We start from the raw sequence: 13,217 nt of genomic DNA on the forward strand, positions 1-13,217 counted from the left end.
ACATCTCTTGTTATGGTGATTCTAGATGTCTTGTGATAGAGAGAAGTCAGGAATAGGCATTGACAATGTCACCTAGGTTACCTATGAACAGACAGGGAATACCATTGTACCTGCATTGGCATTCAAACAACCATTTACTTAATTTCAGAGATGCCTTCAAACAATGAATAAAGAAACCAAATGCCCAAGAATGGAGAGCAAGGCACTCAATACATTGAAAAAGAGCGATGATATGATAGATTTCATATGCTCGCTATGATGCAAATATATATTCTCGAACCACAATGATTATGAAAATGAATCTAGTAACCTTACTCAAGGTTAGAATTGATGTGAGGATCACATGCATTCAAGCACAAAGTTCAACGTTCCAAAGCACTACCAACCGTACTCTTTGGTGTCTTTTATAAGCAAAGCACCACAACCTTTGTGACATAGTTGCTATTCTCCTCTTACAATTTTTGAGTATATAGAACCTTGATACTGCATCAACACATGGGCGAACAAAAGAGGGAAGAGGACTACTACCTGTTGATACGAAAGGGGATGAATCACTCCCCCACTTATCTCAAGGAAGAAACTTGGGGTAATCGAATGTAGATCTTGCACCTGTTGCTCCACATGGACATAAAATCACAATTTAACAAAGCTAACATGTCAAAACTCAACAGCACAAATGATTACATGCAACATATATGCCAGACATACCAGTAGAGTGGTATGCACAGTCAGGCCACCTCTTTCTACCTCCAAAGTGATCAACTTTCCCACATTATCATCAAGCAATGTCTCTAGCCTTAAGAACTGTGTCACAACCTGTAAGCAAATCATATTGCAAAATGTCAACATTAAAATTGTCAGCTCAAGTGTGTGGAAAAACAACATACTATAAAAACTCCAAATCAATACAATACCCTTGAAGTATAAATTGGATTTTAGTGCACAGATAAGAAGCAGCTGGCATTGACCTACATGACTAATGTGCCCTACGTGAAAAGTCATGTTACAAAACATTTAAATAGCCATGCTCAAGTGTGTGTGGAAAAACAATGTACTGTAAAAACTTCAATCAATACTATACCCATTAAGCAGAAATTGGATTGCAAAAATAAGAAGCTGGCATTGTCCTATATGAGTGACTAATGTGCCCCATGTGATACAATAAACCCCTACTCCTTCGAACATATACACAGCAGCAGATTGCAAACTCAACAGAATTTCATGAAAAAAGCAAACCTAGTTAACGCTGTTACATATAATTAAGAACATAACAATGCCATGTACAAAAAGCACTTAGCACTGACTAATTAAAAGCATATGTTTCTATGAACTAGGCAATTTTCATGATAAACATGATTGAAAGCAAAAAAACACTTCTTGTTTTAAGCACATTCACATGAAACTATATAACAATGAAGAGTTTTGGCAATCCAAGTAACAACTAAGATACATAATTCAATCAAACTCACTTCGGCACATCCAATAATTAGGTCCCACTTGCATAATCCTCTTGAGCTCAACAATGAACACCTTGCTAGATATCAAATTGCTTTGCAAGGCATATACCTAGATGAGTCCAGGAACATGCCAAAACTCATCCTCTAAAAACATAATATAGTGCAGTTTCAATATCATGATAGTCATAAGATTGAAAACCATAAACTCCATCATGCATAGTAGGGACTAGCTACTATAACATATACCTAGATGAATCCAAGAACATTCCCAAACTCATCCTCTAAAAACACAACCCCACTCACATCATCAGTGCCCAACAGAGGGTGTAGACCATAGTATAGACACATGCTCTCACACATACAAATCCACACACCCACACATACTTGAGCATCCATTTAAACAAAGACTTCGTACTGAGTTTCTGTCAGCACTCCAGAGGTGAAAGGCAAACTCAGCCATGACGAAGGCTAGCACTAAAGGAGAAAGCTACTCAAAAGGTATTTCAAAATCTCTTCATTCAAGCTACAACTGCTTGTGAAGACTAAATGATTTCATTTTAGTCTCTCCTAAACGAGCATCTAAATCTAGTTGATAGGGCAACGCATAGAAAAAATTGTCGCAAACCAGCAGGTCGCAACATGGTAGAAAACTTCACAAGGTAAAGTTTGCATGTCCGGTAATACAATTGAAGCATGTACCTACATGAGTCCAAGAACATGCCAAAACTCATCCTCTAAAAACACAATATATTGTGCAGTTTCAATCCCATGATAGTCACTCATAAGGTTGAAAACCATAAACTCCATCACGCATAGCAGGGACTAGCTACTATGACATCCCCACTGACGTCATCAGCGCCCAACAGTGGGTGTAGACCATAGTATATGTAAGAAAGGAGCAAGTAGGATGCAAGGGAGCAAGAGCTGGAGAGCCAAAACGTGAAAGCTGCAATAGATAAGATTGATACGAAAGTAGTGTAAAGGTGGTTTTGTCTAAGTGACAAAACCACACTAACCCACTAACTGTGGTTAGGGCGCAAAACCTCTAGAGAGGGAAAAGTGCCCCTAACTCACTTATGGATTACATTGGTCACTGCCTAGAGTTATGGCAATAATTCTAACACCCCCCTGCAGTGCCAATGTGATGATGTACAAGGAAGTGATCAATCACCAAAAGGAGATGAGTTCAAGGCACTGCGAAATGCCTCAAACTACTCATGTGGAAGTGCTTTGGTGAAGATGTCTGCAACATTGTCATGTGTTGACACATAGATCATACTCATCTCCCCTCCATGCAACTTCTCTCTGACATAATGATAATGAACCTCAATGTGCTTCGTGCTAGCATGAAACACCGGATTCTTTGCCATTGCTATAGCACTCTGACTATCAATGAGAATCGGAGAAGGACCCTCCAAAGAGGGATAAAGATCAGCAAACAAACGGCACAGCCAAATACATTCAATTGTCGCTGTGAAAGCTACCCTGTACTCAGCTTCACATGAGGAAGTAGCCACAATAGATTGTTTCTTGCTCACCCAAGAAATGCAAGCTTTGCCCAAAAAGAAACAATTACCACTTTTGGACTGCCTAGTGTCATAGTCTCCAACCCAATCTGAGTCATTGTAACCATGCATCTGCAAGTAACCCCCCTGGGAAACATCAAGCCATAAAACTTTGTGCCTTGCAAGTAACGAAAGATGCATTTTACAGCCTGCCAATGTGTTGTCTTTGACCTGTGCATATACCTGCTCACCTGAGATACTGCATACTGAATATCGGACCGTGTATTGCACAAATAAATGAGGCATCCAACAACCTGGCTGTAAAGTGTGGCATCCACTGATTCACCTGCATCATACATAGTAAGCTTCAGCCCTGGCTCCATGGGAGTGGTTGTAGGCTTACAATCTTGCATGTTAAATCCATCCAAGAGCTTTTGCACATACTTGGATTGAGACATAACAATGCCACGCTTGTCTTGTATGAACTGGATCCCCAAATAGAAATTTAACATGCCCAAATCTGTCATGTCAAATTCAGCTTTCAATTCAGCCTTGAAATATGGAATTATTTCCTCATCTGACGCTATGAGCAGCATGTCATCTTCAGAAAGAATGATGACCAAAATACCCCCCCCATCCTTCTTGATGTAGAGGGTGCTTTCAGTAGGACTATTATGTAGCCTCTTGCTTGCCAAGAAGGCATCAATCTTGGCATACCATGCACGTGAGGCTTGTTTCAGCCCATATAAAGCTTTATTCAGCTTGCAAACTTGAAGTGCATTGCCCAAAAGTTCAAAGCTAGGAGGTCGTTTGACATAAACATCTTCCTGCAAGTCCCCATTAAGGAAAGCTGTTTTTATGTCCAACTGATGAACATTCCAAACAAAAGTTGCAGCCATGGCAATAACTAATCTGATAGTTGTCATTCGAGATGTAGAAGCAAAAGTCTCCTCATAATCTATGCCCTTTTTTTGAGCATATCCTTTGGCAACCAACCGTGCCTTGTAACTATCAATGGACCCATTTGGCTTCCTTTTCACTTTGAAAACCCATTTGGTACCAATGGCATGTTTTCCTAGTGGTGAATCCACAACATCCCAAGTCTGATTTTTCTAAATGGACTGCAATTTATTGTGCATCACATTCATCCAGTGCACATTATCCTTGGCTTCTTCGAAAGTATCAGGTTCTTCTTCATCAAGAAGAGTACATGCATAAGCTGATTCAACAGAAAGAGCCCCCCCTGCGTGCCTTGCTGCACTACGAGTCCTACCAAGCAAAGGACCCATTTGATTATGTATGATCATACTTAGGATTCAGCACGGGTGAATGTTACGCTCTAGCCGAGGTAGCATGACCTCGGAAGAATCAATCGACGTTTCCCTTAAAGGATCTATCTTTGTAATATATTTGTTTGCGCTTCATGTAAATGATCGGGAGGAAATTAATGTCAAGGTCCTAGGTGAGGGCTGATAGCACCAGACTAGGTAGATCTAAGGTCAAGGGCCTAGTGCAAAGATTGTGCCTAGGGGCAAAGGATTTAATGCATTCCAAGAGAGGGGTGAAATGGTGCATTAGGAAGGCCCTATATGGATGACATGTGGCATCTAGATCTATCTAGGGAATTGGGGCTTGTTGAGGCTAGAGAGAGAAGAGAAGGAAATTATTCACGTTGATTTTCGAATGGAATATCTCTGTCTGCTCGTTAGCCTCAGCAAGATTTGGCTGGGAGGTGATTCATGGTGCTGCTCCCGTGATATGAAGTAGAAATTAGCCAATAGTGTTTGACAATTGGTATCAGAGCCCAAGGCTACGATTAGGATGGGATTGACGAACAACACGGTGATCCTCTGACGATGGCCTACGAACGGGCCTACACAAGTTAGTATAGCGAGATAGAAGGTCTTCGACGTAGAGAGTGGAGCTGCCGTGACGACGGACAATATAGGCCTCGAGCAGAGGGGCGAGGCAACGGCCTGACTGCAACGAAGCTGCTGACGAGGCTCGTGATCGATGGCGCTCCCGTAACTACAACGGAAGGGGGGCGTAGCTGGAAGGATAGAGCTGGATCGTCGATAGACCTGAGCGCGTAGCACCATGCATCGATCGGCGCTGGTCTACGCAAGCTGTCGCAGAGCGCAGGAAAGGAAGGGATCGACGAGATTGTTGATAATCATCCTGTAAGGCCCTTCGATGTTGATGTTAGTGGCTGATGCAGATTAACGGAAAGCCCAAGGGGAGGTGCTGGAACGGACAGCAGCAGCTCGTGAGCAGGGAGATTATGTGGCACGAATAGCCCGACAGACAAAGGATGAGGCCTTCGATAATTCGGCGAAGGTGATGCAAAATAGCAGTGGTCTAGTCGGGATTGGTGCATGTAAGCTATGACCTGGGGCGCAGAGGCAACGCAGATAGCGTGGAGCGCTAGTCAACGGACAACTGTCCCACATAGTCCGAAATTGGCCAGCAAGTGTGGGAACTGTGACTGCAGACTGTTGGCGGGGTCTGCATGGAATCAGAAAGACTGTGACGAAACCGTTCATGACCAGGGAGCTTTCTTTGACCTCCATTAGTTTCGTGTTGTTGTTTTTTTTCCTTCTTGATTTAGTCGGGTGGTGCTCTACTTTCATAGACAGGATCTCGTGAATGATCAGCCTGCATGAGGCTTTAATGTTGTAGCAGGGACAGATTATGCCTGTGCATATGCCTGTGTGCTTCAGTCAGAGTCAGTTTGCATGAATTTTCCTAGTATAGGGAAAAGCGCCATCTGAGATATATGCCTGTGTTAAATGCCTGCTGAGAAGCTTGATTTTGAAATGACCAAGCTTGCTCATGCAGATATAGCCCTGGGTATGGCGTGGCATTCTAAGAAGAATCCAGCCATTGATTGGAAAAAGCACGTATATCTATTCAGGATGAATGATGTGCTTTATGTCTTGCGAAGTGAAAAAGATATACCTCAGGGACCGTTGGTTTCCGTGATGGAAATCCGAAAAGCTCAAGTAGAGTTTTTATTCCTTTGCACAGCATCGGTAGAGCCGGTTGATGATTCTTCGGCTAGCACTGATGTTACGCAAAGTGGTGAGATGGCCAAGCTGGCTAATCTTATAACAGAGGAGTTCTCTGAATGTTTTAGGGATGAACTACCTTATGGGTTACCTCCAGAGCGGAAAGTTCAACATAAGATTGAACTGATCCCGGGGACAGAACCTGTAAATAGACCTCCCTATAGAATGAGTTTTACTGAAGAGGCGGAGGTGCGTAGACAACTGGAAGAATACCTCAAGTTGGGGCAGATTCAACCAAGTTTCTCACCTTTTGCTTCGCCAGTGATATTAAAGAAGAAAAAGGATGATACGTTTCGCCTCTGTATAGATTACAGAGCATTGAATAATATCATTGTTAAGCACAGGTATCCGATGGCTCGGATTGATGATTTGCTAGATGCATTACATGGAGCCGTGATTTTCAGCAAAATAGATCTTAAGTGTGGCTACCATCAAATCCGGATTAGAGCCGAGGATGTGCATAAAACCACTTTCAGAAGCAGGTTTGGTCATTATGAGTTTTTGGTAATGCCCTTCGGACTTACCAATGCTCCAGCGACCTTCGTCATGCTTATGAACGATTTATTACGTCCGTATATCGGAAAGTTTGTAGTACATTTTATTGACGATATCCTGATATTCAGTAAAAGTATTACTGAGCATCGTGAACACTTAAGAGTAGTGATCAGTACTTTGAGGAAAGCCAGTCTTTATGTAAATAAAAAGAAAACTATACTGTGTATGGTTAGGCTTGAATATTTAGGGTTCATAATTACTCCACAGGGGGTAGAAATGGATCCAAAGAAAGTGGCTGCGATACTAACTTAACCAATCCCTCAGAGTCTGACCGCGTTGCGATCATTCTTGGGATTTGTACAGTTTTATAGAAGGCATATCAAAGGATATTCCGGAATAGTATCGCCATTGACTGATCTGACCTCAGATAAAGTACCTTTTACTTGGGGACAGAATCAACAAGAAAGTTTTAACACCATAAAACAAGCTGTGGTCTCAGGATCGGTGTTAAAAATAGTTGATCCCCGAAACCGTTGTTCCTAGAAACCGATGCAAGTGGCATTGCGGTAGGAGCAGTCCTCCTTCAAGAGGGAAGGCCAGTAGCCTTTGAAAGCAAGAAGCTTTCTCCCTCTCAAAGGAATTGGCCAACGCATGAATTGGAGTTGTATGCTGTTATCCATGCTTTGAAAATATGGAGGCATTATTTGTATGGCTCAGAGTTTTATGTGGATGTGGATCATGATACTCTGAAACATTTTTGTAAACAGCCTGACTTGAGGGGCCGCCAAGCTAGGTGGGCAGAGCTCATGCAGGAGTTTAATTTAACGATTCGGTACCGAAGAGGAAAAGACAATAAGGTTGTTAATGCGTTGTCTCGCATTATGCACAACCTGAGTTTCACGGTATTAGAGAGTGCTCTAATGACCGAGACCAGAGAAACTCAAAAAGTGGACGAGTTTATCCAGAGCTTATGGCCTAAGGCTCATGTGTTAAAACTTAAAACCCGGGGAAAATGAAAAGGATGACCTGGCATCCAGGAAAGGCCAAACTTATGCAAGATATACCATAAGGGATGGTATGCTAGTTAGAAATGGCAAGGTTGTAGTACCTAGTCAGAATGATCTCAGGCAGAGAGTCATTCGACAGTGCCATGATAGCCCGTGTGCGGGACATCCAGGGGTCGAGAAGACATATGATCTCGTGAAGCGAGATTTCTTTTGGCCAAAGATGAAAAAGCATATTCATGAATATGTGACACGGTGTTTCTCGTGTCAGGTAAGTAAGGCCGAGCGGGTGAAGCCACCCGGACTTTTACAGCCCTTGGAGATACCACTAAGTAAGTGGGAGAGCATTTCCATGGAATTTATTGTAGGGTTGCCTACGACACAAGGAGGGTATGATTCTATCCTTGTGGTGGTCGATCGTCTAACCAAGATGGCTCACTTCATTCCGACTAGACAGTCTGTTAGTGCCCCGCAAGTAGCGGATTTGTTTATTAGACATATATTTAGTCTGCATAGATTACCTAGATCCATAGTGTCAGACAGAGATGTCAGATTTACCGGTCATTTTTGGACAGCGGTATTTGAGACACTAAGGACTCAGTTGGGAATGAGTAGTGGGGATCATCCTGAGACGGATGGTCAAACGGAGAGAGTCAACCAGACTTTAGAGGATATGTTGAGGGCATATGTGTCATTGAGGCAACATACGTGGGACAAGTGGTTGCCATTGTTGGAGTTTGCCTACAATGATAGGAAACATTCCTCTACCGGATTCAGTCCGTTTGAGCTGAATGGTTATAGACCAGCCAATCCAACTATAGTTGGAGTACCTCAGAAAGTGCCTAGTGCCGCGAACTTTGTAGTTCAGATGCGGGAGATGCTAGCACTTGCGAGAGCTAATATCCGCCAGGCTATGGATAGAGCCAAGGTGTATGCGGATGAAAATCGGTCTATAAGAGTATTTAAGGAAGGAGAAAAAGTTTTTCTCAGAGTTCCTTCGCACTCAAAGTCGTTGACTTCAGGAGAGTGTGCTAAGTTATTACCTCGATACTGTGGGCCGTGGTTAATTCTAAAGAGAATAGGCAGTGTAGCCTATAAATTAGAATTGCCACAGGGGTGTAAGGTGTACCCGGTTTTTCATATTTCGCGCTTAAAGAAATTTTTACATACAGGTGACTCACTAATCGAAGGTGTGGTTTTGTTTCAGGAGATAGAGGATATTGCAAGGCGCAAACCAACAAGAATCCTGGACCGAGGAACAATGCAAATATGAAATCGGAAGATACCCACGGTGTTGGTTGCATGGCATGGTCAGCCTCTATCCGAAGCTACCTGGGAATCCGTATATCAGTTGCAGGGAGTGTTCCCAGATTTTATCATCGAGGACGCTGATGTCTGAAGAGGGAAGGAATGTTACGCTCTAGCCGAGGTAGCATGACCTCGGAAGAATCAGTCGATATTTCCCTTAAAGGATCTATCTTTGTAATATATTTGTTTGCGCTTCAAGTAAATGATCGGGAGGGAATTAATGTCAAGGTCCTAGGTGGGGGCTGATAGCACCAAACTAGGTAGATCTAAGGTCAAGGGCCTAGTGCAAAGATTGTGCCTAGGGGCAAAGGATTTAATGCATCCCAAGAGGGGTGAAATGGTGCATTAGGAAGGCCCTATATGGATGACATGTGGCATCTAGATCTATCTAGGGAATTGGGGCTTGTTGAGGCTAGAGAGAGAAGAGAAGGAAATTATTCACGTTGATTTTCGAATTGAATATCTCTGTCTCCTCGTTAGCCTCAGCAAGATTTGGCTGGGAGGTGATTCGTGGTGCTGCTCCCGTGATATGAAGTAGAGATTAGCCAATAGTGTTTGACAGGTGATGATGCTCGTTTCAGTAGCTCCACCCTTACTGTGATTTGTATCAGGGTTTTTTTCAGTCTCATAGACCCATCGGTCTTCCGAAAACTCTAATAAAATTTCTTTCTTTCTTTCTTCCTCCCCGAGAGTCTATAGCAACAACCAGTTCGGAACTGTTTTTGCTGCATGTATCTCTTGAATCTCTTGCTTGACAACATCATCCACTGCCTGTGGATGAACAAAATCAGCAGGTGGTTGGATCGGGGCATGCGGATCAAGAGGAGGCTGCTGTAAATGTTGATCGTCAGCATGAGTATCAGTTGGAACCAAAAGCAATAGTGAATTCAGCATGTGTGTGAGCTGAATTCTCTGAAAATTTTACATCTCTACTCACGAAAATCTTGTGTACTATACCCAACAAAGATACACTTTAGTGCCTTCTCTGACAACTTATGTCGAAACTCTCCAAAACTGCCCTGCAACAGTCCTAAACTATTTGTACACTGCCAAATTGCATCCAAATGCCAAAAGCCCCAATTTCTTCAGGGAAATTGCATCCAAACGATGGCAAATTAACTGAAAGACCCAATTATGCAAGAAATTACAGCGCAAAACCGAAAGCCCCAAATTTTGGGGTGAAATTGAGTTGAAATTGGGGCAAATCCAAGAAAAGCCCCAAATTTGACAAAAAAGCCAGATTCACAAAATGTGACCAAATCCCCCCACCTACAAAGGGACCCTGCAAGGATACCCTGCAAAAAACCACCTGTACAGAATATATGCTTCCAGTAGCACTGCTATAGCAAATATGGACGAATCAGTCCGTATAGTACAGACTGTACGGCTGAGCACGCGCAGGTACGGCGCTGACACAGTTGTACAGCAAAGTGCAGAGTCAACGGAATGATGGCTGATCCAAAGTATAGACTGACAGTCCGTACTATAGTACAGACACCTCGAGCTGTGTATGGACGTCTCCACTCGGAAGGCCTGCTACTGTATGGACGAATGGCGCAAAAGATGTACAAAACGGTGGAAAACAGTACGGTTGACTGTACTATTGTACGGACGGGTAGCGCAAGAATGTACGGTCTGACGGGTGATGGTTGTACGGAAGGACAGACATACGACAGTTCCGTACAGTCGAACGGACTGTGCGGATGAACGGCAAGCAGACGGTACGGATGAACGGCGAGATGTACGATGAGCAGAGTGTATGGTGAGCTGCTTGTGGGAAGTCCGGTCTGGGGCAATGGATGAGTAGAAGCAGAGGCAAGTCCAAGGGCTGTTGCTCTGATACCAAATGTAAGAAAGGAGCAAGCAAGATGCAAGGGAGCAAGAGCTGGAGAGCCAAAACATAAAAGTTGCAATAGATAAGATTGATACAAAAGTAGTGTGGAGGTGGTTTTGTCTAAGTGACAAAACCACACTAACCCACTAACTGTGGTTAGGGGAAAAAACTTCTAGAGAGGGAAAAGTGCCCCTAACTCACTTATGGATTACATTGGTCACTGCCTAGACTTATGGCAATAATTCTAACAGTATAGACATATGCTCCATCTACGTAAGGCATCCCCATCTATGTAATTGATACATGCAGGTGGCACAAAGAACTAACTTGGCCAAAGGAGAAGAGATGGCCAAAAGTGAGTGAGAGAAGTGGTGCCAACTTGAGAGCAAGACTTGGCAATAACAATAGTACATGTACTACAAAAGGGGATGCCATGGGCTTAGTTAATAAAGCCGAAGTGACCATCAAGGGTCGTAACCCCATGGAAAAGTAAACCGCCAATAGACAATCTCAAAGATGACAAATACTCCATCATACATGCACTTTAAAGTTCTTCAAATTTTATTTAGCTCTTAATTCCTTTTGGCCAATCTGTTGCTTCTCATACAAAAGCTCTTACCTAACTTTTGTTTTCTAATGCTTAATTTATCCCCAGCTTTCAGACGCATTGGCCACTTTGTACCAGCTTTAATGTTCCTAGGCTTCCAACTTGTGAACTTGTGCCTGATTCATATTGGGCCTAAACCCAAAAGCCAATAGATGCAATTGAAGGGGACCAGATGCCCCATAGTTTCACAAATGACACAATCGAAGGAGATTCCCATCGTTTTTTGTCCTAAAAGAATATAATTATCTCATTGAATAGGCCTTCTTTCACATATTTGTGGGTTTCTTGCAATGTTTGACATGTTCCAACACGAAGACCATGATTTGAGGGAGTCGAATCCAAGCAATCCCTTTCAAGGGGATTTACTCCTCCACGCTTATCTTGAACTAACGTTTTTTAAATTAGGGGCCCCTTGTTTTATGGTGTTACCCTATTTATTAAGTAATGCTATGGGCACTTAGGAACCAATATGACACTGAAAACAACATAAGAGAAAAATAAAGTATAATTAATATTCATTTTACGAATGATAAATGAACAAAATCAAACCATCTTCATAAAAGGATACGATCTGTAAGCTGATCCTCGATGGCTTGTACGTACATGTTATTGAGGATGATGACAGATATCAGGAATGATTCTTGGTCTACAACCAGGGTATACATTATGAGATAGTAGCCATTGTTATATGCTAGTGCCTATGAAGCAGAGTGCTTTCAAAGGACTTGGGTCCATACAACCCAACTTTCTTATGCATAGGACCATGGCAATTTCCTAGACTTGTGGCTATTACAAAGGACCATGGCAATTCCCTATGGCATAGGACCATCACAATTTCCCTAAACCCGTGCAAAATGTTCGTGAGACCTCAAAGTGTTGTGTTTGTGCCTGCTACTACAAGTTTGAGGACAGATAAGAGTCCTCCCTTTTGAGTACTTGACCAAAAAATTCATATAATCTGCTGACTTAATCATCACACACTATTTTTTACCAGAGCATGCCAAAGACAATAAAGAATTTTAAAGCTGGTTGGATCAGCAAAGGCCAACATACATGCACAAGCACCGAAACATGCAAGAGACACCATGTCATACATAATGAGGCAGATTCATGCAAGCAAAGTTACCTAACACATAAGTATAACACATAAACATCCACGCCTTGGAGATATCATCACATATGTAAAATATTAGCTAAGCCGCAAGTGGATACCAGGGCATGCAATGTGGCACAGTACCTCAATGTTAGCTAAGCCGCAAGCGGATACCAGGGCATGCAATGTGGCACAGTACCTCAAGGGTACCTAGCACATAAAGTGTAACACACAAACATCCATGACTGGAGATATTACCACACATGCAAAACATCAGCCAAGCTGCAAGCAGACTGTTGGGTAATCCTCGTAGGGGTTAATGTATGGTGCTCTAAGGTTTGAGGGGGGGTGGCCATGCACCACAACGTGGCTCTTCCTTTGCATGAAATACTACGTGGCCATGCAATCAAACGTGGCTGATGAAAAGATTTGAAGCAACTTCAAAATTTAAGGGACTCATGGCAGTGCCCATATCCTTTTTCATGCCGCTTCTCTGAGCAGATGTTCAGTGTTCATATCCGATGAGAGTCAAGCTCATGCAAGACGTTTTTCTGGCTTTCTGGTCTAGCTCTTAAGGTGTCTAGCCAATGTCAAAGCGGTCCTGTAGTGTGTCTTGAGTCTTGTAAATGGCAACAAGCATGGTCAGGTTGCACCATAGTTGAGTAAAGATTTACTTTGACGTGCACTTTACTCAGAATCTCTTCATCTTCCTTGTGATTTCATGAGAGAGGGAATGATTGTGTAAAAGCTTGAATTAATCCTCCAACTTATCCATCAGTGGTATCAGAGTTGCCAAGTTCTCATCAGAGTTGAGGCCTAGGTCAAAGTTTTGAAAGGGTCAAATTT

The 13,217-nt window shown here is 42.7% G+C and overlaps 1 protein-coding gene across 3 annotated transcripts in view; it reads right to left on the minus strand.

Moving 5' to 3' along the window:
• Positions 1–13,217, minus strand: part of DEG7 (DegP protease 7) — a 118,163-nt gene that overhangs the window by 70,053 nt on the left and 34,893 nt on the right. For all 3 annotated transcript variants that reach the window (XM_087373231.1, XM_087373224.1, XM_087373220.1), the window contains exons 11-12: positions 709–816; positions 529–609 (exon numbers count right to left, since the gene is read on the minus strand). In XM_087373231.1, coding sequence (XP_087229357.1) covers positions 529–609; positions 709–816 — 189 coding nt within the window. The remainder of the gene's footprint in view (positions 1–528; positions 610–708; positions 817–13,217) is intronic.

This window comes from Dipteris shenzhenensis, chromosome 1, assembly GCF_047967505.1.
Source record: "Dipteris shenzhenensis isolate YYH24624 ecotype China chromosome 1, Dip_SZ_1.0, whole genome shotgun sequence".
NCBI classification, from domain to species: Eukaryota; Viridiplantae; Streptophyta; class Polypodiopsida; order Gleicheniales; family Dipteridaceae; genus Dipteris; species Dipteris shenzhenensis.